General features: G+C 41.6%; 2 protein-coding genes across 2 annotated transcripts in view; one reads left to right on the forward strand and one right to left on the reverse strand.

Annotated features, from left to right (window-relative positions):
• The window catches only part of LOC140238444 (RNA helicase Mov10l1-like), a 36,299-nt gene extending 34,763 nt beyond the window's left edge, over nucleotides 1–1,536 (reverse strand). The window contains exon 1 of the mRNA XM_072318350.1: nucleotides 641–1,536. Within this exon, the coding sequence (XP_072174451.1) occupies nucleotides 641–1,536 (896 nt within the window). The remainder of the gene's footprint in view (nucleotides 1–640) is intronic.
• A 17,835-nt stretch (nucleotides 1,537–19,371) lies between these two features.
• Nucleotides 19,372–26,002, forward strand: LOC140238455 (origin recognition complex subunit 5-like). The gene is made up of 9 exons (XM_072318360.1): nucleotides 19,372–19,486; nucleotides 19,786–20,079; nucleotides 20,600–20,786; nucleotides 21,636–21,766; nucleotides 22,811–22,950; nucleotides 23,473–23,689; nucleotides 24,864–24,974; nucleotides 25,570–25,682; nucleotides 25,957–26,002. The coding sequence occupies exons 1-9, from the start codon at nucleotides 19,463–19,465 to the stop codon at nucleotides 26,000–26,002; spliced, it is 1,263 nt and encodes a 420-aa protein (XP_072174461.1). The 5' UTR covers nucleotides 19,372–19,462.
• The last annotated feature ends 666 nt before the right edge of the window (nucleotides 26,003–26,668 follow it).

The following is a 26,668-nucleotide window of genomic DNA, read 5'->3' on the forward strand; positions in this document are numbered from 1 at the left end:
ACCAATTCCTGGAAATGGGAAATAGCACTGTAAATTTGAACAAATAAAGTGCGTTGTGCCATATTAGAATAAGAGGAAATGACACAATTGTGCCAGAATTGCAAATCATTGGAGCTCCTACATCTATCATACTCTCAATTTAACCCTAACTACATTGTAGGTGTAGGGGGGGGGGGGGGCGCAGTTTGTCGCTAACGCAAAAAGCTATCAGCATAATGTTTTTATACACTTTTATGTTCGAAGAACACTACAAAGAACACTAAGAATGTACCATGGTGGTACACCTACCATGGTGGTACACCGAAAAAATGCATTTTAGGAGCTTTATTAGTGATTTGTACATGTACTGATTTACTGTCCGATTTCACACATCCATTATGAATAAATTAGTATCGATAGTTTTCAGAAAATCAATTCTACAGTTTTGCAGATTATGTCAAAGGAAAGGCGTGTACCAATTAATTTTCATCCCAATCATGTGCTTGATGGCCGAGATGGGGGGGGGGGGGTGGCTGGGAGGCCTTCCAGATGTATCATCTACCTAAATAGCCCAGCCTAGTTGGTAAATTGTGAATATGGGAAAATGCAAAGTGGTTTAGACTCTCTCAGGAGCACCAATAGGATCAGTATGATAGCCCACCTAAATTGCTTCTTGACAGTGACAAACACTGCCCTCCACTGCCCCTTGCTCTGGTCAGACTCGACTGCCTTTCCCTCCACAAAGTCGTCTTTCTGCGGACGGTAGTTCCGCTCACAGGCCTTGAAGTTGAAGTAGATGGAGCTGTCAATGAAGCCATAGCCGGGGTAGACGTGCGTTATGTAGCCCACAAATCGCTTCTCTCGTAGAGGCCGCAAGGTCCTGACACGGCGCGCCTCACCCTCCTTTCCTACCATCATCTCCATCAGGACCCAATCTCCTCGGTAGGGAGAAAATCCATAAGGGCAGGCATCCTGGTCATACATGATTGACCCATCGATAATCCCCGATGTCTTCTCGGCCCTCGTCACCTTCCCAATGATCCATTCGACTTCCTCTACCACCGCGGTGCTGTCATCCCAGTCCCCGACATATACTGTCACTTCATGAGCTCTTAGACCCACATCTTCGTGTCCGCCGAACCTTACTGCTGCCTCCACCTTTGCGCCCACTTTGGGCCTGTTGCCAGGGCGAACCGCATCAAAACTGAAGTGGATGGTGTTATCGATGAGGCCATAATCCAGATACAGGTGGGTTATCTTTCCATTCACTGTGCGAGTACCATATGCAGGAACAGATATCCCTGTGCCACCATCACCTCCGACCTGAAACTGCACACCGACGGAGTCATTTGACGAGGCATCTTTAAGAGGATCCCTGTGGTAGCCAAATTGAGGCTGTGTACCCCCTTCGTACCCATATGAATAACTATCAGGGCAGTCACCCAGTGGGTAGAGAGGACCTGCTTCTATTTCTGCACCATCTGCGGGGAGTTGATCTTCAACTCTGTCCTTACCGCCCCACAGACGTGCCAAAGATGTTGCAATTGTGGAGAACATCTCTTCACGTCAGCCCTCAGTCCAAGGGATCGAATCCAAGGTAAGGTTGCATCTGTTACTTTCAGCTGCGTTCACCTCAAGCCATCTACCGGTAACTCCTTGATAATCTGCAGTAAGAGTGTATGAATGCAGGACTGATATATATACATTCACTAACTCTCTTCCATAATAGCTTTTTATGGACAATGCCCTTTTTCTAAATCTCTCATAAATTTCTGTCAAATTAACCGCTACCTCTTAAGTCAAGGTTGCACATCAATCAAATGTAAAAATCAGCACTAACGTACATTGTGTCCATTTCAATATCTCTTATTCTGCTCCACCAAATTGAAGTCCACAAAAGTCACAGGGAACACGTAGTACCTTTATTTCCAATCACTCACATGAATTTGAACCAACTCAGATACCAGGAAGCGTTGATACTGATGCTGACTTGGATGTCATTGCTTACAACAAATAGCACTCAGCCCAATGCAGCGAGCACTGTCTGAAACTTAAATTAGCAAGTCTCATTTTGCGTACAGGGTGTGGTGTCTTTAAATAAAACTATTACATTTTGGATCAAAAATTTATCCTCTGGTGATTGGTTGAGAGAGCTTCATGTGATTATAGACCACGATATTCTGCTATTTCAGAAAGTTGACACTCCATAAAGTACTATTTGCAAAATGATGTCACAAAGCAACCCTGAAATTGTGCGCAGGTTTGCACCGTCACTCTGTGAAATGTATCAATTTCTAGCAAAACAATTGTGATGCCACAAAGCAATTTTGACATTGCACACTGCTCGTGCTGTCACTCTGTGAAATGTATCAATTTCTAACAAAACAATGGTGACGTCATAAAAACAATTCGGACATTGCGCATTGCTTCGATCCTTACACCTTGCGTCAAATGTAACATCTTTAACAAACATCACAAAGCAGTTCTGACATCATGCGCAGCGACATGCTTCATATAATGGTACGGTCAATGTAAGATCCCTTCTCAACATCGCACCTAGACAGAAAGATCCGTCTGTCCGGAGGACTCTTTTATATTTTGCCATTAACGCTGTCCTCCGTAGACAGACGGAAGGTATCAGTACCCATTGCTGTGTGAATGTTCTTAACCACTGTCTCTATGGAAAATTGGGTGAGGTACCTCACCCTTCTCAATTGCGTCTAATTCACGGCCCTAGGTCGGCATCTTTAAGCTTGTATTGTGAAATTAGCTTTTTAAGAATACATTACACTCACCAGATTAATGAATAATCCAACATTTTAGTAGAATTTTCAACGTAAAACACAGCCTGTCGCGTCGCCACGTTCAAACTGCAGAAACATACACTATGAATCTATTAGCCAATCACATGTGAGGTAGCTTCTACGTGTTTGTTTTACTAAAAAACGTACCTAGCATGTGATTGGCTTTCAATGGCTTACAGATTCAAAATGGCGACTTACTGCTTGCGAACGGCGATGTTGCGATATCGATAAAATTTCTGCGTTATAACCAAGTTACTGTGAGTATTTTGATTGCACAATGTGAGAAATTAACCCCAAATATTGCTGCATAATGTGTCATGTCATTTCAAACTTGTTTGAATGTAAAATAGCTGCCTGAAATTTTGACGTTTGATCTGTGCGCTACTGCCACACAGGAGCTGGCATCATTGACTTCGGTCTGTATACGGAGGGGATCCGTGAAGCCAGACGTAGTCTCCGCGGAACATTCCCCGACGGACAGATACAGACCGATCTTTCGAAATAATTCGGTTAACATCGCACCCAACATACGACTTCTTGCTTTGCATTTCCCCCCCATTTCTCCTTCTTTTGTTTGAATTATTTATCCAAAATATAAAACTTCAAACCATAAAACAAATATACATTGCCTAATTTCAAGTTTCTTGTTCAAACTATAGGCCTCGGTGCCTCAGAAAGAACAATTCACTTTGGGGCTGCGCCCTTCAGCGCATCAGCGAATAGGTCTAGTCCTTTTGGAGTCACTAGCGTAGGTCTCTGTAGGAAACTTTCTACCCAACTGTAGTGTTGGGGCCTAACTACGTTACGTGTATAAACTGGTTAGACTCGAATTGGCATGGATGAATGATCTGAAAAACAAACAACTCACAAACTCGCCTTCGTGCTGTTACTGTATGCATATAAACGGCATGGCCTCATAGGATCCTGTGAACCTTTTTACTGTAGATCTACCGTAACTATAAACATAAAAAGACGTCGACGTAACCCGCCCGAGCAGTGAAAGCCTGAACGTTTTACAGGTGCCCGATTTGTGTACGGAACTCGGCCCCCGGCGGATCGGAGTCGGGAATCCCCGCGTCGTGAACGTCAATCCAAAGCTCGTCGGACAGCTAGCTAGCTACAGACTGGCTGTGTACGTGCGACTGTTTAGAAACTTGTGCGTTCTTGACCCACGTGCGCAATACGGCACACATACACAGCACAGCTGCGCTACAACACTGTAGAAAATCACATACACAGTCAAGTGATGATGATGGGGTGCTCGCGGCGTATGGGGCGCCAAGTGTTCGCTTGAAAATTCCGTCCAAATAGACACGAAATTACCTTAAAACTACAGAAATCATACACTGAAATCCATTTCGTTACAAAATTAAATTGTACAGACAATTTCGTAACAACACAATTTCATTTTGTAACGAAATCTGGTTTGATTACAAAATTAGGAAGACAGTTATCCACTTTGTTACAAAATGAAACAACAAATTTTATTTTGTAAACAAAATCTCATTTTGTTACAAAAAAGACTTGTGCTTTTTCATTTTGTGACAGAATGACATGGCAAATATAATTTCGTAACAGAATCTTATTTTGTTCCCAAAAAAAAAAATCATTTCGTGTACGGAATGGAACTACAAAACAATTTCGTGCACGGAATGGTTTTACAAACTGCATTTCGTGTAGAGGGTCTAACAGAACTGAACTACACTCCCTTTTGTGTACGGAATTGAACAACAAAAGTAATTTCCCTGTAAAGTGCCATACGAAATGGATTGCGTCGCAGACGAAATGGATTTTGTTGCACACGGAATGCATTTCGTACCATATCAAATGGATTTCGTACCATGCGAAACAGATTTCGTGGTACACAGAAAGGATTTCGTGTACGGAATGGCATTCTGTCAGTGCACACGGAATGCATTTCGTACAATATCAAATGGATTTCGTACCATGCGAAACAGATTTCGTGGTACACAGAAAGGATTTCGTGTACGGAATGGCATTCTGTCAGTGCACACGGAATGCATTTCGTACCATATCAAATGGATTTCGTACCATGCGAAACAGATTTCGTGGTACACAAAAAGGATTTCGTGTACGGAATGGCATTCTGTCAGTGCACACAGAATGCATTTCGTACCATATCAAATGGATTTCGTACCATGCGAAACAGATTTCGTGGTACACAGAAAGGATTTCGTGCACGGAATGGCATTCTGTCAGTGCACACGGAATGCATTTCGTACCATATCAAATGGATTTCGTACCATACGGAATGCATTTCGTACCATATCAAATGGATTTCGTACCACACGGAATGCATTTCGTACCATATCAAATGGATTTCGTACCATGCGAAACAGATTTCGTGGTACACAGAAAGGATTTCGTGCACGGAATGGCATTCTGTCAGTGCACACGGAATGCATTTCGTACCATATCAAATGGATTTCGTACCATACGGAATGCATTTCGTACCATATCAAATGGATTTCGTACCACACGGAATGCATTTCGTACCATATCAAATGGATTTCGTACCATGCGAAACAGATTTCGTGATACACAGAAAGGATTTCGTGTACGGAATGGCATTCTGTCAGTGCACACGGAATGCATTTCGTACCATATCAAATGGATTTCGTACCATGCGAAACAGATTTCGTGGTACACAGAAAGGATTTCGTGTACGGAATGGCATTCTGTCAGTGCACACGGAATGCTACGAAGCTTTAAGGGCCATTTTTGACAACCTAAAAAAAAAATACTACGTACGTACGTAATAATACTGCGTACGTACGCAGAATTATTGCGTACGTACGCAGTATTATTACGTACGTACGTATTATTAGTACGTACGTACGTAGTATTTATTGCGTACGTACGCAGTATTATTACGTACGTACGTAGTATTTATTGCGTACGTACGTATAGTATTTATTAGGTACGTACGCAGTATTTATTACGTACGTACATATTGTTCATTACGTACGTACGTATTGTTTATTACGTACGTACGCAGTATTTGAGCAATGGCGGCAGACAGGGCAGAGAGAGACAGACTCGTACGTTTGTACTTCGATATAGGTTTCAGCCAAAATGAAATATTATACAGTGAAACCCCGTTATAGCGAGGTCCGTGGGACCGGCAATATTACCTCGTTATAACCGGTACCTCGTTATAACCGTACGCATAAAAAACAAAGGAAAACATAAGCACGACGTCATACCCGTCAATCAAACTCAAGAACATCCTTTGCGTTGTTATTACACAATTATGGATCGTTATTATTGAGACAATAAAGGGAAATTGTTTGTGAATTGATACATAAAAAAGACGGAAAACGTAGGTGTTGAAATGCGTTAATTCTTTATTTTTCTTCCAAAAATCTCTTCGCATAATACTAGTTGCACATTATGTTCCTGAGAAGAAGGTCAACTCGGCAGGATCATATTCGTGATTCTTTCTACACCTATCTCTTCCTCTTGTATCGAACCATTCCACAAGATGAATGCTTTTTCGTTTGTGAAATACAGTGTACAGTGTAAACTGACAATGAACAAAATCAGATTGTATAATTAAAAATGCGCTTGTTAAGTTTTTCTAAGCACCAGCGCAAATAGAGTAACATATATGCGTTGTTTATCGTAACTTGCGAGGTATGTTACGCTGTTGGTGCCCAGCGGGAATAGGATGATTCCATGAATCATTTCGGCTGTAATCCTATTAATACAATGTATGATCGTTGCGCCCGAAGGGATTACAAATTATGTAAATGCGTTCTTTATTTTCTTCCGAAAATCTCTTCGCGTTTTGTACACCCGTTCTTGAAAAATATGCGACAATGTTGAATTTGGAAGGTTGTGATCCTTTTTACGCCAGTCTGCAACCTCGTGGACCATTCTGAAAGAAAGAAAAATCTTCATTGTGAAATGCAGTGGTGAATGATAATGAATAAACCCAGATCTATTCAAACTGTTAAATGCGTTTATTTCTTTCTTTGAACACCAACTCATTAAAGTCGATTAACATGCGCTATTCAACTATTTTTATACGCTATACTGTCAGCCGGCGGGATCGCGATGATTTCATTAATTATTTTGGCATTAATCATGCACACTCATATTTATATTATGTTTTGTTACATGATAATGAACAATCCCAGATCTATTCAAACTGTTAATGCGTTTGTTTCTTTTTCTATACACCAATTCAAGTAGATTAACATGCGTTATTCAACTATTTTTACGCTACTGTAACCGGGGAGATCGCTATGATGATTTCATTACTAATTTCGGCTTTAATCATCAACACTCATAGTTACTAGCCAGCAAAGCAACTGGAAGTCGGAACTGAAAATGGAAAGGATAATTATAATGATGAGTTGCACACGCATTCAAATATTATTGTCCATTTTGGCCACGAGTGTCGCTACATGAAAAGTTCTTGAATGCGTTATATATTTTTTTTCTCTCGTTGCGCTGTGGTCTGACCTTACATCACGCACGCGTATCTAGCGAAAAACAAAATCGAATGATTTTATTCAATAACTAAATAGGAACATCGGATGGTATAGGGCCTATTTCTGTGTCTTATCGCGTGGTTTAGAAGAAAACATGAACTACTCTGCAAAACGGGAGGGACATGGATAACGTGAATTTGGTTTTCAGTGTTCCGTTTGTCGCGTGTTTGAAAGCGCCAAGTCAAGAAATGGAACTTCGCGAAATGATGGAATTATGTTATGTGGTTAAGAAGAAACATGGAAGGAACGGTACTCCCGTTATTCGTCACTGATAATGGGCGGTCAAGAAGGATAACGGCGGGACTGAAACACGTTTGTTTCCAAGTCTTCCCGCTTCAGATGGTACGATGTACATGATTTAAGAGATCGAGACAGGACGGGCACTAACCTTGTGCAGTGTGTTACTGCGTTCTACACAGTATTATGTAAAACGGGGATAGCGTGAATTCGCTTTTCAATGTTTCGTTCGTCGCGTGTTTGAAAGCGGCAGGTCAAGAAATGGAATCTCGTTGTATCCGATCAAATTGCTTATGTTTTTCTTTATCCTGATGCACCGATAATGTCCTCGTAATAACCGGAATCTCGTTATAACCGAACTCGTTATAACCGACTCGTTTTGCCATCAGGTTTACACTTGTATGACTCTTTTTACACTTGTGGCTATAGAGGGGGTACCACCACCTCCCCCTCAAAATTGTCGGCAAATGCTTCAACCTCTACTCCCCCCCCCCCAAAAAAAAAAGGGGGGGGGGGAAGGGATAAGAAAAAGAAAAAAAAAAAGGAAGGGAAGGAAAACAAAAACAGAAAAGGAAAGAAATGCATTTTTTTTTGGGGGGGGGGCGGGGACTCACTCGCTTGGCTAGCTCACATTGAAAAGTAACTATTCTGGTTAAAAAAAAAAAACAACAACAACGCAGGATGTGAGTGTATCCATTGGGTCTTCTCCAGGAATAAATAAATACTACGTACGTACGTAATAATACTGCGTACATAATAAATACTATACATACGTACGTAATAAATACCACGTACGTACGTAATAATACTGCGTACGTGCGTAATAAATAATACGTACGTACGTAATAATACTGCGTACGTACACAGTATTATTACGTACGTACGTAGTATTTTTTTTTTAGGTTGTCAAAAATGGCCCTTAGAAAGCTTCGTAGTTTCGCATGGTACGAAATCCATTTGATATGGTACGAAATGCATTCCGTGTGCACTGACAGAATGCCATTCCGTACACGAAATCCTTTCTGTGTACCACGAAATCTGTTTCGCATGGTACGAAATCCATTTGATATGGTACGAAATGCATTCCGTGTGCACTGACAGAATGCCATTCCGTGCACGAAATCCTTTCTGTGTACCACGAAATCTGTTTCGCATGGTACGAAATGCATTCCGTGTGGTACGAAATCCATTTGATATGGTACGAAATGCATTCCGTATGGTACGAAATCCATTTGATATGGTACGAAATGCATTCCGTGTGCACTGACAGAATGCCATTCCGTGCACGAAATCCTTTCTGTGTACCACGAAATCTGTTTCGCATGGTACGAAATCCATTTGATATGGTACGAAATGCATTCCGTGTGGTACGAAATCCATTTGATATGGTACGAAATGCATTCCGTATGGTACGAAATCCATTTGATATGGTACGAAATGCATTCCGTGTGCACTGACAGAATGCCATTCCGTACACGAAATCCTTTCTGTGTACCACGAAATCTGTTTCGCATGGTACGAAATCCATTTGATATGGTACGAAATGCATTCCGTGTGCACTGACAGAATGCCATTCCGTGCACGAAATCCTTTCTGTGTACCACGAAATCTGTTTCGCATGGTACAAAAGGGAGTGTAGTTCAGTTCTGTTAGACCCTCTACACGAAATGCAGTTTGTAAAACCATTCCGTGCACGAAATTGTTTTGTAGTTCAATTCCGTACACGAAATGATTTTTTTGGAACAAAATAAGATTCTGTTACGAAATTATATTTGCCATGTCATTCTGTCACAAAATGAAAAAGCACAAGTCTTTTTTGTAACAAAATGAGATTTTGTTTACAAAATAAAATTTGTTGTTTCATTTTGTAACAAAATGGATAACCGTCTTCCTAATTTTGTAATCAAACCAGATTTCGTTACAAAATGAAATTGTTTTGTTACGAAATTGTCTGTACAATTTCATTTTGTAACGAAATGGATTTCAGTGTATGATTTCTGTAGTTTTAAGGTAATTTCGTGTCTTTTTGGACGGAATTTTCAAGCGAACACTTGGCGCCCCATAGCGGCGCAGTGATCCCAGCCACGTTGATTGAGTGTACAGCATGCGTATTTGCATTCGACAAGCGTCATCTCATTGCACCCGCATTACGCTTTTTGTGTGTAAGGGCTAGCGCGTCATAGATTTCAAAGTAAGCGCGCGGATCAAATTCTCTAACCAGCTACCATTTGTACAACAACTTACCACTACAAAATACCAGGTAAAAGCAACAACAGAGTTAGTTAATTTCTACTCGTTTGAAACGTGCTGTTTGGTTGAAATACATGTAGTGTTTGACATTGATGATTAGCGTTTTGAATATAGAACATCCTCAGCTGAGGGCTGCCCGCTCTCACTCGGATTGATAACTTTGTTAGACACTGTTTAGGAGCCCTAACGACAACGTTAGATCTGTTGTAGTGTTAACTGTTAGTGTTAATTCTAACAGCAGGGGCCCGTTGCATAAAACTCCAACCTGATTTTTTTCCGGTTGAAATCACAAAATTCCGGTTGGAAGCTCCCAACCAGAGTTTTTATGCAACGGATTTTACATTCTTGGGTTAGCAACCTTAAAAAATTCAGGTTGGGCAAATCCCAACCTGAATTAAGGTTGCTAAAAAAGTTTTATGCAACGGGACCCAGATCAGATGTCTAATTTACTACAGCGACTGGGCTGTGTATAGTTAACTCATTGAGAGTGAGACTCACTCATAAAATTTGGTCCTTTCTCACTCTAAAAATTATAACTATACACAGCCCAGTCGCTGTACAGACCAGACGCTGTAATTACGCCGACCATGTACTACATGGTCGGCGTAATTACAGCGTCTGGTCGGGCTATAAAAATTATAGCATTGGCCGGCCTCCTAGAAGCCTCAGAAGGTCTAGACTCTTATTAGGGGAGTCTCACTCTCGACTAGTTTCCAATGACGGTTGGCAGCCCTGCATCCTGGTGGTGGTGCTTTGCATGCAGTGCCCAGTGGTCATTGGTCATGTTGGTGGTGGATCGTGGAGCGACAAACTTAAAGGTGCATGGGCCATGGTCCCGGTGTTTTAGTTAAATGCGTACGCGGGCGCACGGCGCAAGTTTCCTATGACTGATGAGAGACCTATAGCTACGCTATCCCGACTTCTCTTTGGCGCTTACGCTTTGGCCCACTTTCCCGAGTCCGAAGAAGTCCGATTCAGTGTAGTCAGTGGTCCGATCACAGTTCGGCTCATGAGTCGGCTGAGGGGGATGACAGCTTTAGCAAATTTCTTTTGTGATGTCACAATAACAAGTTGACCGAAAGATCGGTCTGTATCTATCTGCCCGTCGGGGAATGTTCCGCGGAGACTGCGTCTGGCTTCACGGATCCCCTCCGTATACCGAGGACAGCGTTAATGGCAAAATATAAAAGAGTCCTCCGGACAGACGGATCTTTCTGTCTAAATAACAAGCACATATGCACGCACCCTGGCATTAATACTAAAGACTGCGCGATGCGCAAAGAAGACAACAAATGCAACGTTACTTAGCAACACCTACGCACTTTACTCTTGATGACAGCTCAACTTCGGTAATCTTCGTATCAATGCTAACGGGGATCGGCAGTATCATCAACAGCGCCATCTACACTACCGGGACTACGGCATGCCCCTTTAAATTTACAAGTTATATTAAGGCCCAAAAACAAGGCAAGGCCAGTAATTTACCGTATGTTTGTAGGTCCTACCTGAGCTGAGTAATGTACGTAAGTTTTATGCACTTGTCAATTGTAGTCCCGGCCCATGGGTACCCGGGGATGGCCGGGACTTGCATCCCATTTACAATTTTGCATGTTACACTACCCGGCCAAGTCCCGGCCAAGTCTCCGACAGGTCGGGCAAAATTTTCACGGAAATCCCCCACTAAGTCCCCGGCAGGCCGGGCAAAATTGAAGTTGAAATCCCCGGCCAATTCCCCGACAGTCCGGGCAATATTTGTGCAGAAATCCCCGGCCAAGTCCCCGACAAGTCGGGCATATTTGTATAGAAATCCCCGGCCAAGTCCCGACCCTCAAGGCCCGGTCACACTACCCAAAAGTCGCATAAGTTTGCGTGAATCACGCAAGAAATTTGGTTTTGCGCGTGCTTGTCCGTTGAGAATTTTCGCTGATTTACGCGATGAAAATCACCGATGAATTGCGCAAGAACTACGGAAATATCACTCAAAAATCACTAATCAGCGCATAGGCACGCAAAGCTAGGCCCCAAATAGGGCGAATTCGTAATTGTGCGCGACGCCTGACGACAGAGGTCCACGGAAAATCACGCATAATCTGCGCTTTATCACAATTAACTGCGTATGAATCGCACATAAACGTGATAGCGGCAACATTTTCGCAAACGATCACTGATATTCCACGCATATTTCGCGCGTTGTTTGCGTAAGAACAACGCAAACTACGCAAAAATTACGTAAAAACTAAAACAGCGCAATACTGCCTAGAAGTGTGTAAACTTTTACGCGAAGCCGAGTTTTGAGCTGCTCAAAAACCTGGCTTTTGAGGACCTGTCACACTGCCCAAAAGTCACGTTAACGCATGAATCACGTAAGAAATTCGAGCCTTATTTTACGCGATACGATGCACGATTTGCGCATTTCATGAGTTTGTCTACAATTTTGAACCTTCGTAGTTGTCAGCCGATTTGCGCCGGATCGGCACTTTACGCAGTTCCATGTTTTGAGGAGCTCAAAACTCGGCTTCGCTTAAAATTTTACGCAGTATTGCGCTGTTTTACGTAATTTTTGCGTATAGTTTGCGTGGTTCTGTAATACGCGAACAATGCGCGAAATATGCGTGGAATATCAGCGATTGTTCGCAAAAATGTTGCCGCTATCGCGTTCACCAACGACTCTCCACTGACAGAAAAGCAGACTATAAATAATGACGCATGTTTCGCGCTTGAAACACCTACGTATCACTGAAAATCACTGAAAAAAAAAATATTGGCGTAGGCCTATGTATCTCTAACAGAACACGGTAAATACTCATGAAATACTGATCGAGGAATCACTAATGTATCACTAACAACTCATGTATGATTGTGGCACTATATTTTTTGCGTGATCTTTCCGTAGTTCTTGCGCAATTCATCGGTGATTTTTCATTGCGTAAATCAGCGAAAATGGTAAAATTCTCGACGGACATGGACAAGGCCAAGCACACAAAACCAAATTTCTTAGTTACCGGTACTTGATTTATGCGATTATGCAACTTTTGGGCAGTGTGACCGAGCCCGCCCGCGTGGAATCGCGTAAAGCGCCGATCCAGCGCACATCCGCGGACAATACGATCGAAGGTTCCACGTCAGAAAAATTCATGAAATGCGCAAATCGCGCATGTTTCGCGCTAGGCTCTTTACGTGATTCATGCGTTTACGCAACTTTTGGGCAACGTTACGGAGTCCTCAATAGCGGGGAATTGCTAGTCAAGCGAAATAATTTATGGTCACATTACCGTACTGGAAATGGTACAAGTTATAATCAACTCTCAAGCAAAATCTGGCTCAATCCCGGCCAAAATTCCCGCCCCAAATGCCTGCCATTTGGTTGGAGCGAATTTCCCCCTACAAACCCCGGTTTATTCCCCACCCACCAAGGCAAAATAAGTGAATCTCCCCCGACAAACCCCGGTCCATTCCCGACCCACCGGGGCAAAATATTGAATTTCCCCCGACAACACCCCGGTACATCCCCGGCCCACCGGGGCAAATTAAGTGAATTTCCCCCTACAAAGCCTGGTCTATTCCCGACCCACCCGGGCGAAAAAAATGCTGAAATCCCTGCCCAACTTGGTTGCAAGTCCCGGCCATCCCCGGGTACCCATGGGCCGGGACTTCAATTGACAAGTGCATTAGTGTTAGTGTTTCTGTTACTAATGCTAGTGTTAACGTTAGAAACTAAAAGTTAGTTGTGAACTTGTAATTAACGGTTAGTCTAGAGTTGACTAGACTCTAGTTGTATGGTACCCTACAAATAGTACTACATATCGACCGCCCATATTGAAACCAAAGACGCTAATAAGACAGGAAAGTGTGCGCTAATCCTGTACAAAACAAATGGACAGCGCGCAGTCCTCAAGCGTATATTAAATACGCACGTCACCTGAGACACGCTGTCTTTGAAGTTAATGGACAGTGCGCAGTCCTCAAACGTATAGGCCCTACTATTATGTATTATGCACATCACCTGAGACGAGCTGTCATTGAAGTTGTTGTTGCTGTTTATCAAGTGTAGTTAATTGTTAGATCATGTTGTTGTCAAATTTTTACCTCCATGAAATAATCCTTATTACTTTAAAGGGGATGGCTAGTAACTGATCAGTGGGAATCAGTGGGAATGCTGGAGGATGATTGTTCCAATCCTTGTGGGATTCATTTAAGAGTACACTTTATTTCTATTCTTGTGTGAAAATTATTTGCTTCAGAATGGTCTCATATTCAAGTAATGTGCAGTTTAATGTTTCTAGGTAAGCGTCCCTGGTCAGTGACGGGGCATTAATCTGTACATTACTTGAATATGAGACCGTTCTGAAGCAAATAATTTTCACACAACAGTAGTTATATAATGTACTCTTAAATAAATCCCACAAGGATTGGAACAATCATCCCTCAGCATTCCCACTGATTCCCACTGATCGGTTACTAGCCATCCCCTTTAAAATCTTGTTCTTCAAAATGATCCCCTTAATTGAAAAAAAGCTACGACTATAATTTTTAAATCTTTTTAAGATAATAAAAATAGTTCTACCACTACCTTTGGAATTGAATGATGTTCCTAGGTGTACTGAGTTTGTACTTAGCTCTCTTTTGTATTGTCATGTAGGGTAGCCATTTTGTGTCCATTTTTATCGCATCGCATATCTTATTATCTCTATTATCTTTGATTGAAACCGACCGCGTAGTATTGGCGCACAGAACGCTAGGTACGCACTTCACTGCGCGCAGAGCACATAAAAATGGATTGGCTTTGACTGTTGATGAGGATGTGTGGGAAAACGTGAAAATTTACTGTTCATTAATGGTTTGAATCAAGGACAAAATTTCGAATGAATATCTTATCCGTATCGTAATGTAATGTCTATGGAAGTTTCTAAAAAGCTTCGTACAAGTACAACACGGTGTTCAATACAGCTCGGTTTGTGTGCATTGTCAATGCAAAATAGTGGTCGCAGGGCTGCCAACTCTCACGCATTGAGCGTGAGACTCGCGCATTTTGGTCCTTTCTCACTCTAAAACTTTATTTCATTTGCATGCATTTCTATTGATCTCACTCATTTTGACTCCTGAATTAGAGCATTAGCCTATGGGAGTCTCACTGTCAACTAGTTTCTAGTGCTGGCAGCCCTGTGGGCTGCGGTCGATCTAAAAAAGGAGCGGCACCGCGGGGAGCTGAAAAGAAGCCACGCAAGTTCGACGGCGATATTTTTGCACTGAAACTTCGAATTGAAAAGGGAACAACGGCATTTGATAGTGCTGGATTTTCTCAATCACCACTTGATCATGTAGGTCAAGTTTTTATGTGAATTTCAGTGTTAAATATTCTTATCGAGCACATAAACATTAGGCGGTCGATGAGTAGTAGGTCCAACTATACACAGTCATACTCCTTGTACATTTAATAGCGTTAGTGATGTTTACAGCTAGTTAGAAGATCTACCCCGGCGGTGGGCCCGGGAACGCTTTGCGTTCGGCGTTCGTTCGGCAATGACATCACGAAATCATCTGAAATAGTCCACCACTCCATTCGCCGCCAATCATTTCGACATGGCCGCGCTGGGGACTTCGATCTTTCAACCTCCATAGACTTTGCACTAGTGGAAATGCACACGCAGAACGAGAGCTCGAGGAGGGGACCGATATATCACGATTTGGCCATATACTATCACACTGGCAACTGGCGACATGAATGTAGAATATCCTGGGAGGTGTTTCATCAACGCTTGTCAGCGCCGAAAACTGTCGGCACTGACCAATTTCAGCAAAATCCTTGGTTTTGATTGGCTGAGATGCTCTGGTCACTGACTGTTACTATGGTGATTCAAGTTGTCAGCGCCGACAAACGTTGATGAAACACCCCCCTGGAGGTAAAGTGGTGAGGGTACATGGCCCATGGGCTGTGTGTGGTAGGCCTACTGGAAGACCAGCGAGATCGTCAGAGGACTTCGATTTTTGACTTGTGACCAGTGAAGTGACTGAAAAACAGAAGTTATATGACACTTTACCCATCAGGATTTCTTAGTATCAAAAAAATACGAGATGAGCTAGACTGTCTACAGAGTTTTGGAGGTGTTGATATAATTATGAAAGCTGTTGTTGGGGAAAGGCAGAGAAGGAGAGAGTTATAAATGTTAAGCAAGAAGAGATGAGGGTGTGGACAAGCTGTGTTCTGTTCAGATAACCATCCATAACTGGATGAAGCTGAGGTTGCAGAGTTGGTACTGTATCTTATTGATCTCTATAGAAGCATGAGCACTGAAGAAATAGGAACCGAATATTATCCCGGAAATGTGAGTTTTGAGGTGGCTGGGAGGATGGGTAGACGATGTTTAATATCGCCAACTTGGATGCAAAATTCCTTCATATCAACTTTGATGAGCATTTGCATTGAGCCTAGAACAATCACCTCCAGCCCTGGATCACTAACTTATGCTGGTTCATTTTCAGACCAGTTGCACTCATCCATTTCACATTTGTCAATGTCTTTGATGCAATAAGCCTCAAAAGAGCTCTCACAGCTGATGACATCGCGGTGAAGGTTGGGGGAAATGACGCATAGAGCTGTATATTATCTGCAGCATAGCAGTGGTATCTGATGCTGTGACTCATGATGATGGGACTAATACCTGGTAGGCTGCAGATACACAGGGAGAGTAGCTATTAGGAGGGGACCTCCTACCCTGGGAGCTAGACGCCATAGATTAGATTACTTGCTTGAGACAAGGAATCATTGATGCTCACACTTTTACAATGATTTGTCAGATATGATGTAAACCAATGCAGGGCTGTCTCACAGACTCCTAAAGAACAAGATTGGTCTAGGAGAATCTGGTGGTCGAGAGTATCAAACGTTGACGATATGTCAAGGAAAATTAGAGCTGTGACATTTCCCCTATTCATCTGCTGCAGTATACTGTGTATTATCGGCTAAGGCTGGGAGTCATCCATGCTGTGGTTGGACTAATATACATGTATGATGCATCACACGTTACTGCGGGGTACCGTTGTACCCTGTGGAACCACGTTGTGTAGGGCCACCTCATGTCCACTTGAGGACAGCCGTAGAGAAATGCATGCACTGTGTGTGCATGTACATAGTTATTCCCATGCCACTGCATGTAATACTATGCATGCATGGTACGCTGTGCTAGCAATAACTTGTGCTTCAGTGCAGTGCAGTGTAGTGCATTGTAGTGGCTAGCGTGCGCTAGCTCCAGCATCAAAATAATTTCCCACTTTTTGGCACCCAGGGTACAACCTTAAAAAAAAAGAAGAAAATAATTCAACAAAATGGCTGATTTTTAGTTGGTACCCCGGGATACCGTTTATGTCATCATATGCAGACTGATGGCTGTCAAGTAGCATGTTCATTGTTGTCTAGCCTTTTGTCAAGGCCCTCTCACTGTATGGTGAAGGGAGCCCAGCGGAGTGGGGTTCCTCATTCACTGAATGACATACAATTAAGTGTAGTTTGGAGCGCTAGTGCTGCTTCTATGTACATATGTGACCCGCGACAACGGTTTCAGGCAAAAGTCGCAAGAGCAAATTCCCTCCCAGGCGGGGTACAAAGATTTTGACCATTATTTTTGTCGATTTAGGTTTTTTGCAGAAATCGAATCCTTGATATGTTTTCTACATCTACACTAAATTTCATAGCATAAGACTAAGTTTTTCCTATCGAAAATGGAATTTTAAGCACCCTATGTTGGATCGCACTCGTCAGTTTCGAGCTTCTTTCGAACGCCGCGCCAATATCCCCAGTGTTGCTACGGCGCAGGGTCTCGCATGCGATTGGCTGGTGCGTCGCATACATTTACATAATTCAGCTTTCGGAGACACCAGCGTTTGGGGAATGCTTTGTCCACGCGTGCACGATTACATGCTCCATTGTTCTTGCTGTAGTGATTTATATACGCTCGCTCTGTAGTGCGTGCTCTTCGTTTGGCTTTCTATCCAAACTATTCTACCGCAATGTTCGACAACGGAAGTGAAAGAAAAATCATGTAGCATGACATTATCGTGTGAAAAGAAAACTAGATATTGTCAAATTTGTCTACTTGTACATGTAGTAAAAATTATGACAGCAGACTGACTCAATGGAAGGTAGATGAGAGGAAAGGAGCGGTCGGTCACATGTGACTATCAAATACTACACGTCAAGATCGCACCAAACTAACGAGTCGTGTTTGTGTGTTTGTTTTAATTTAATTAGCACCACCGAACAAAGCAACATATGCATGTCTTGTAAAAGCAAAACAAACAGGAAGCGTGACCCTTGCCAGCACTAGCAATTTTCTGCCTTCAAAAGCGTCGCCAATGATAAAGACAAATCAACCACAATGAAAACGCGATTTGTAAATGTGTGGATTTGCCACCGCTCCTGTTACATGCACACGGTCATGCGTTAGCGTGTGGATACCATTGCGTAATGCGTGCACCATACACATGTACATGTACACCATACGTGCAGTTATCGTATTCGCCATCTTGAAAGACGTACTGTAAACAAACCCGAGCGAAAAGCATTGTTTTTCGGCTCCATACGCTGAGCTCAGAGGAAGGTGCCCGGGAAATTTGACTCTCTCAGTGAGCCAATCAGAAGGCGATGTGGTTGCTAGAGGCGGAGCTTAACATCGATTGGCACCATCGTACGGATGGGTGATTCTCCCCTCGCATCGCCGCTCGGACATTGTCTTTGAGAAAGAGGTGAATCTTCAAAGCCTGTTTTCTCGCAATTTTGTCAGGCTAACAACTTAAAAATTGCATTTTATTTCTCTTTGTATGCCCACTTATTGTGCCGAAGAATACAAGTGTTTTATATCAATGCAAAGCTTAGGAAATGGGCAATGTGATTCAGTGAAAAAATGAATTTTCAAAATTCCCGACTTTTGCCTGAAACCGTTGTCGCCGGTCACATATGCAGTTATGCGTGCATGTAGCTGCGCTAGAGATCTGATGTGACATGTCAGCCAAGAGCTGCTGAAGACTGATGCCGAGGGAAAGTTGCCAAATTCCTGACTGACAAGCTCCTATTTGTGTGCAGAATTCAAATTATATGTGCTTGACTTTGGTAGAAAATTGTAGAATAAACTGCTCAAAAAAGAACTCAAAAGATTGCGTCTAGATGTAGACATCTAGACGCAATGCCGTTTATGTTGGTCTCTAACATGGAGTGTCATTTGAACTTGAAGTAGAAAAGAAGTTGTGAAATTACCTTCAGATAATGGAGCATTTGGCTTAGATGTCTAGTAAATGTAATAGGTCTGTTTCTAAAAAATATGAGGAAAATTCTTCATGCGGGTGGTCAGGGGATCAGCCAATTCAGAATGAGTGGACTGAAAGAGGAACAGAGGCAAGCACATCTAATTAGTAATAGTGTTAGCATCATGATTTCCCTAATTCTGTTTATTTCCTCCAACATTTGTATATTGTATATAGCATATATTTTGCATTTCTTTCCTTATTGTTCCCCTACGTAGGTCCGTGTGTTGATGAAGTACGACCAACTTTAGTTAATGCAAGGTGGGCTTGTATGCTTCCATCACGATGGCACCACGGAGGAAAGAGAATGTGCTGGATATAGCAGCTCTGACCAGGAAGCTTCAGGGAGACCTGCCGTGCCGAGGAAAGCAGCTTGCCATGATGTTTGCCCTGATGGGACAGGTATAGGCCTACTGTATTTAGATTTATTTATTTTTTTTTAATTTCCTGTATTTACGCTACTGAAAATTTCGCAGCAAAGAAAAGTATGGAGAGCAAGAAGCCCTTATTTAAGTTTATGAACAAGAACAAAGTTGATAGAGGTATAAGATTTATAACAAATTATGAAGGAAACTTTTCATAATGCTTTGATTCATCTGTTACAACAATTATTACAATAAAGTAGGTCTGGACTCTGTGTTTCGAAAGAGCTACTGTTGTATTTCCAGCATCTAATTTTCTGTAAAATCTTATACTTTCAGCCATGTCATGTGACATGCCCAGCTGTGTTCCTGTATGGTCACTCGGCAACGGGCAAGTCCGTTCTTGTTGCAGCCCTACTCGAGGCTGTGGGTGCAGTGCGGGCCGTCATCAACTGTGTCGAGTGGCAGAACCAGAGGCAGCTGTATGAGGAGATCCTCAACCAGTTGAGCGGTCAAGGACCGTGCCCGGAGAATGGCTACTCCCAGTACGCCCGGTGTGACAACGCCAATGACTTCGTTCGTTTGCTGCGAGGGGTCATTGAAGAGAGGAAAATTGAGGAGACTGTCTACATCGTGAGTGGTGTAGGGTCCTAGACCCTCATACAAAGCAACCTCACAACTTCTCAAATTGAAAAAGTGTCAGAAATGTTCTGGCATTGCTTTGGAAAGAGAGGTTGTGAGGTGGTATTGTATGAAGACATGAGAAGCTGTCGTTAGCAAATTGGATATTAGTTGCATCGTTTGCATCCTGTTATGTCACAGGAGGGAACAATTAAATAGCAAAGTAATACACATACACAATATCTTACAACTACAATGCAGTTGCTAATGATACAACTGTATGAAAGCCTATGATGTAATTGTTGGCAATTTGCACCTACTGTACATGTAGTTTATGGTGAGGTGCATGATGTTGTCTTAATATACTTAAGTTATTTTTGCCTCTTGTGGCGTCACCAGAAGTAAGAGAAGATCTGGACATGTATCAATGATATTCAGGAATAAAATGGACGAGTATTATGAAATGAGCTGGAAAAATAGTGAATGAATAAAACTGTACATCAATTCTAACATTTCATCTTCGTTCTCACAGGTGCTTGACAAGGCAGAGAGGCTGAGGTTCATGGACGGCCACATCCTACCAGCCTTCCTCAGACTGTCGGAACTCTCTCGGTGCAACGTGTGTGTCATCCTTCTGAGCCAGATTGTGTGGGAGAAGTTCCGCTGCGGGACGGGCTACCGCGAACCCACGGTCATTCACTTCCCTGACTACACCAAGAGTGAGTTTGGTCATCCATACCTTGCCTCGAGGATTAATACAGTTGTAGGTCTTCATATGAAAATGTTGGTAGGTTTGGTATGGCAGATAAATTTGCTGGTGTGGCAATATTTGATGTGTGTCTTTCGTTGATCTGCAGCAATAAAAATTCACAGTTTCTTTGTATCAGTTGCTCTTTCCTAAATGTTTCATGCAAATTTCTAAGCATATTCCACCATCCGGAATGGAACAGTGTATTCAGTACTGTTTTTAAAATCAGGGTCAAAATTGAATCTGTATGTGTATGTTAGATTTATTTATTTTTATTTGTGTATAAAAGATATTTTCAACTATGGGAGAGTTTTCAAAAAAAATCTTTTTGTGTATGTAGTACAGGTCTGTACATGAGTTTTATGTGATTTCCTCCTTTGCATTGAATTGTATACTGTGGGCAGTACAAAGCTGGTGGTTGCATTAGTGTCCGCATCTTGCCTCCCATTTTACTTAATACTGTCATTGGTAGAACAAACAAAGAGCAAAAAAGGAGATGGAAAAGGCAAGTGAAATGCCCATGTGTCGCAGAAAAATTGCAAAGTTTGTAAGCCAAATGTGTTAAACCCAGGGGCTATGTCTAGATGACAGGTTGATTTGATTGACCGATAGAAGGCAGTATTTAGTGGTCAAGAGACGTGTTTTTGTTTTTGTTTTTTCCTCAAAAGGGGACTAGTCTGGTTTTAATGGTACTAAAGGATGCTAGGGCACCAAGCAGTTTTACCAGCTGTGGTGATTGTGTATATTCAATATTTTCCTTCTAGGAGACTCAAATCAGGAATTTGTCATATTGTCTTTTTGCCCTCGTCTGAATTGGCAGGTGAGATTCTGGAGATCATTGCCTCTGACTGTCCCGAGGGATACGAGCCTGCCTTCTACGCCTCCTACGTAAACCTCCTCCTCAGCATCTTCTACATGGCCTGCAGGGACCTCAATGAGCTGCGGCATTTGGTGAGGATTCTCATTTGTTGATGAGGTGCTGCTTAAAGTTGTAAAGCTAAGCTATCAGACAACTGCAAAATGTTTGAAGGGGAATTACAGGCGATTTTCATTATTTCACATCCTGTAGTACAAGTAACACTGTACTTAAATCACTAGTGCCATAGATTTGTGGAATTTATTGTGGTCCTTGAGCAGATAGACCAATATTGTGAAAGCCCCCAAACAAATTACATCGAACAAGAATGCTGACATAGGAGACTTGTATGTTCCAGGAATGTAGCAATGCAATTCCATTAAAAAAAATACCATTGCTTAACAAGGTCGCCTGTGTAGAATTTATGCATGCTTTCTTTTGTTTTGCTTCCTTGAGCTCCATTTACACATTCTTTTGGTGAAGCCATCATGTCATCGTCATCATCCTTGTTCATTGTGATTTGTTATGAATTTTGAAAACATTCTCATTCCTCCACCCTATCACTACAAATTCTGAAACTCTGCACCCAGTATAACCAATTTGTAGATGTTCAAATGCTAAAAGTCTGAAAATCATGTGGAGTTCAGCTTTAACCCTTGCTGCACTTTGTTCACAGATACATAGGAATGGTGAATATTTTTCTTAGCTGATTGACATAGATGTCTGGAAACTGATCATCAATGAATGGGTTATTACTTACAGCTGTAGTACCAATAATCCTTATTGTGTCACCGTTGCATCTCCTGTGGAGGCTGATGCACATTGCTACAACTGATTGTTGATGAGGCTGAAGCACATTGCTACAACTTAGGTTGATTACTTTGCTAGCATGTCAAGTTGAGCCAGGTGCCTGGACACATATGGTTGAAGTAACTCAGTCTACAAGAGAAAACGGCAAACATTTTAGTTGTTTTGCTGTCAAACTAGAAGGCATGTGGAAGAAGTCACATATTCCACATTGTTCATCAATGTAAACCTTAGGATAAAATGTAAAAGAAATTGCCAATGCGTATAAAAGAGCCATTATAGTAGTAGTAGTAGTAGTAGTAATAGGCATTTTTTTTTTCTTAATTTTGCAGGCAAAACTTAATTTTCCAAAGTATGTTGAGCCCATCAGCAAGGGAGAGGCGACGGAAGGGGACGCACACAAACTGTGGAGGAACATTGAACCTCACCTCAAGAAGGCTCTTCAAACTGTCTACCTGCGGGAGGTATCAAGGTATGATTCAGAGGAAACATAGAATGCAAAGAATTTCTTGTTGCCAGTTAAAGAATTGATTTTACCTACGTCTTATGTACGAAAGTGGTTAATTTGAGCAATGCAGTTATATCATCAATTTGCTGTTTTGAGGTTGACTGGCATAATAATAATGCACATTTACAAATTCCTTTTGGGTATGAGTAACTAAACTTTGTGATGATTAACCAGACATAATTATGACAAACTGATCCAGAAAAATACAAAGTACACTCAATAGAAAAATAATATGGAATAGAAATTAGAGCCAAACAATGCGTTCCATGACAAAGTGTTTAAAAGGAGCATATAGTAGTACTCTGTCATGTTAAATCGTTGAACTGGCAAGTATATCCAGAGCTTTGGAGTAAAAGAAAGAGTGTAACTTCTCGAAGTAGTCATAATTTCAGCTGGAATGTTTTATTAATGCTATATTTGTTAATATTCCTCCATGTGGTCAGATATATCCTAAGATGATGCACAAATCCCCCCTTTTCATTTCAGTGCACAGTGGGAGAAGTACCAGCAGGAAATGACCTCACAGGCCAACCTTCCCACAATGCTTTCTGCAAGGGCCCAAGTGGAGCTGCCGTTTTACTCCAAGTTCCTGCTGATAGCTGCCTACCTGGCATCCTACAACCCGGCCAAGAGTGACAGGCGCTTCTTTGCAAAGCACCATGGGAAGATTAAGAAGTCTGCCAAGGTTTCAAAGAAGAAAGAGGTAAGGCCACTTCTTCCCTCCGTACCTTTTGGACATTAAATAACTTAAAATGTGAAAGGGTCACCAAGTTCATCGAAGTTCACGCATTGGTAATTTCCAATGACCAAATTATTTCTTTATGTGTGTTTATAGCTAAAAACAAAAACAAAAAAACAATCTCACTATTTTCATGAGTTCAGTAAAGTGTGAAATTAATAGTACAGTACTTCGTGGCATCTGTAGGTTTTTGGTCATATCTAGACAAGATGTGAGCTGTCATAACAGCTCTTTAGCTGTCAAAGTGTTGTGCTCACACTAAACATGCCCAGTCAGCTATTCTGAATGCTGAAGTCAAGTTCTAATGTCCATCTTTGGTTCTCCTCTCTATTGACTCAGTGTGCCAACAATAGGTGTACAGTCTCCTTTCTTTCTGTGCTTGTTCCATCTGAGCCTGTTTTCCTTTTTGTCATTGTCAACTTGATGGTACAGTCAGTTGTGAAATCCAATGCAAAGCTCTTCTGGACATTGCTGAAGTTTACCTGACAGAATGTAATTTCTTTTCTGGAGTAAATGATGAAACATCTTGGCAGCATTGGAATGTTAAAACACTGTTTAAACTCTTATAGAAGTAATATATATTTCAGCATCATACAACCGATAATGTAACTGTCTTTGATGCAATCGCCCATTTGGCTCTAAAATCTTTCCTTGATGATACCTGTTGCTGCAAATCTGGTCATAAGAGGAAGGTTGGTTTTCTCACAAAGGTGATTCTATTATAGGCTTGTTATTTATGCCTGGAAAAATGTGAATATTGACATAACTGATGTAATGACAATTTTACAACCATTGTCGCAGAGAAAGATGTCTATGCTGTCTGTTATTTACACTGTATATGCCAATAAAATGTTGTGTATTCCCTTTGTAAATGTCATAAAACTCTGCATGGTTGGAAAATAATGTCTCCCAACATTTTGTATGTACTGAGAATGAAGGTTATAATTTTCAAGGTCCAAATGAATTCACTCAAAATATTGTTTCCCCCTCCATCATAAAGAAGTTCACTTCTGGGTAAAGGTCTGAATTACCTACCTCTACAATATACCAGCCAATGAATGGGATCTAATTATGAAGGTTGCAAAAAGGGACACACAAACTTTAATCATGGCTTGTTCTGTGATTTTGTCCATAACAGACAAGTAACCAACTGCTGGGTCCAAAGGCCTTCCCTCTCGACAGACTCATGGCCATCTTCTACAGCATTGTGGATGCAAGAGTGGCACCCTCAGCCAACATTTTCTCACAGGTGACCTTTAATAGAAGTCCACATCATTGTACACACCAATGTGTGTGTGCGTTTTTAAAAGATATTTTTTATGTGAATATGCTTCTAGATATATCAAAGGTGTTGTCCGTAAAAATATCCTTTGACTCCAAGATATTCTGTGATGTGTGTGTGTGTTAATAATGATATTGGATCAGGCTTTTGTAAAATATGGAAATCAAAGTGTTAGAGATGATACTCTTTAGTATGTATTTGATATACTGATTTACTTTTGTAGCTACTATTTCATATCAGTCTAATGTGTTTTATGCAAGGAAGCTCGAGTAAACCTGCTACTGAATTGAGAGAAAAAGATTCTTCAATTGCAAGCAGTGCAGTTTGCAATTTTCTCAAGTACTTTCCTGTGCTATTTCTGGTGCCAGATATTTGTGGAATAAAGGAAACAATTGTTTTACATGTATGATTTCTCTATCAACCTTGTGAATTTTGTATTTGAAGTGGAGCTGCAAGATGCAATTTTTAACTTTGGAAGATAAAGAAGATAGGGTAGTGCTTGCAATTCTGGGTCTGAGTAACATTTTGAGTTATCTCTTCTTTGTACTCCATCCATTTTCAGATTTCCTCCCTTGTGACTCTCCAACTCCTGTCTCATGTTGGCCATGATGACCAGCTGGACGTCCCGAAGTACAAGTGCACCGTGTCTCTGGACTTCATCCGGTCCATTTCAAGGTATGGCCAATATTCATGTCTGTCATGTTCACATGCATATTCACAATACAGTTGTATCTTGAAATGTTGAAAATTTTCCCCCACAAAAGAACCCTCCTGTTGAAAAAAAATCCATATTAACGCAAAAGTCAGTTGTTATTCGAATAAAAGCATGGTTAAGAATACCCGATATACCATCATTCATAAATGGTGACATTTATTCAAAAGCTTGCTGACAGCAGAAGTCTTAATATGAGGTAAAATTACCCCATTTTTTTTTCACTTCCATTTCCAGAACCGTAAACTTTGACATCATTCGGTATCTGTACGACTTCGTCTGAAGACCATTTCAACCGAAGCTGGACGAGAATGGTGTTTGTGAGTCTGACCTGAAATTACAAAATTCACAGAATTCTTGATATTGTGTGAAAAGATGTAATGATGACTCATGTTGCAACATCCCTGACGTGACTGGTTCAGGGACAACGTACACAATTGTATGCTGCGAAGATGGATTGGTATGCTGGGTACTACCAAATGTGCTCCACACCTATTTGTTCCATTGTGTGCTGATGAAAGGACAAAAGGATTTTTGTTTCCCAAGATGCTTTGGATCCAGGGACACCTGAGACAATTGTTTGATTTTGGAGTGATGGGCTAAACCAACATTATCATCAACAACAACAACAAAACAAAACAAACAAACCAGTGTTAACATACTTTTTGTTACAAGATGTTGTTTGCTCTACTGTGACTGCTGGATAAATTGTGTGGAATGCTGGTATGTGCTCTGGTGCAGTATTCAAGAGTCACACTTATTTTATTTTCAACTCATTGATTTGTGACTCAACCGCATCGTATGTTTCTAATGCCCTGAACTGGATCCGCAGCTTAGATATCAACCTATATGGCTATAACTCCTCACCCACCCTGTTGTGTTGCGATAGTACTGCCTCTATTCTTCAGCCAATCTGAGGTTAACATGAAAAGAGAAATGTGTATTTAAC

This window comes from Diadema setosum, chromosome 2 (assembly GCF_964275005.1).
Source record: "Diadema setosum chromosome 2, eeDiaSeto1, whole genome shotgun sequence".
Lineage (NCBI taxonomy): Eukaryota > Metazoa > Echinodermata > Echinoidea > Diadematoida > Diadematidae > Diadema > Diadema setosum.

Coding starts and splice junctions, on each gene's coding strand:
- LOC140238455 (XM_072318360.1), top strand. CDS start 19,463: ATGATGTTTGCCCTGATGGGACAG. Junction 20,787..21,635: donor CTTCCCTGACTACACCAAGA/GTGAGTTTGGTC, acceptor CTGAATTGGCAG/GTGAGATTCTGGAGATCATT. Junction 22,951..23,472: donor TACCTGCGGGAGGTATCAAG/GTATGATTCAGA, acceptor TTTTCATTTCAG/TGCACAGTGGGAGAAGTACC.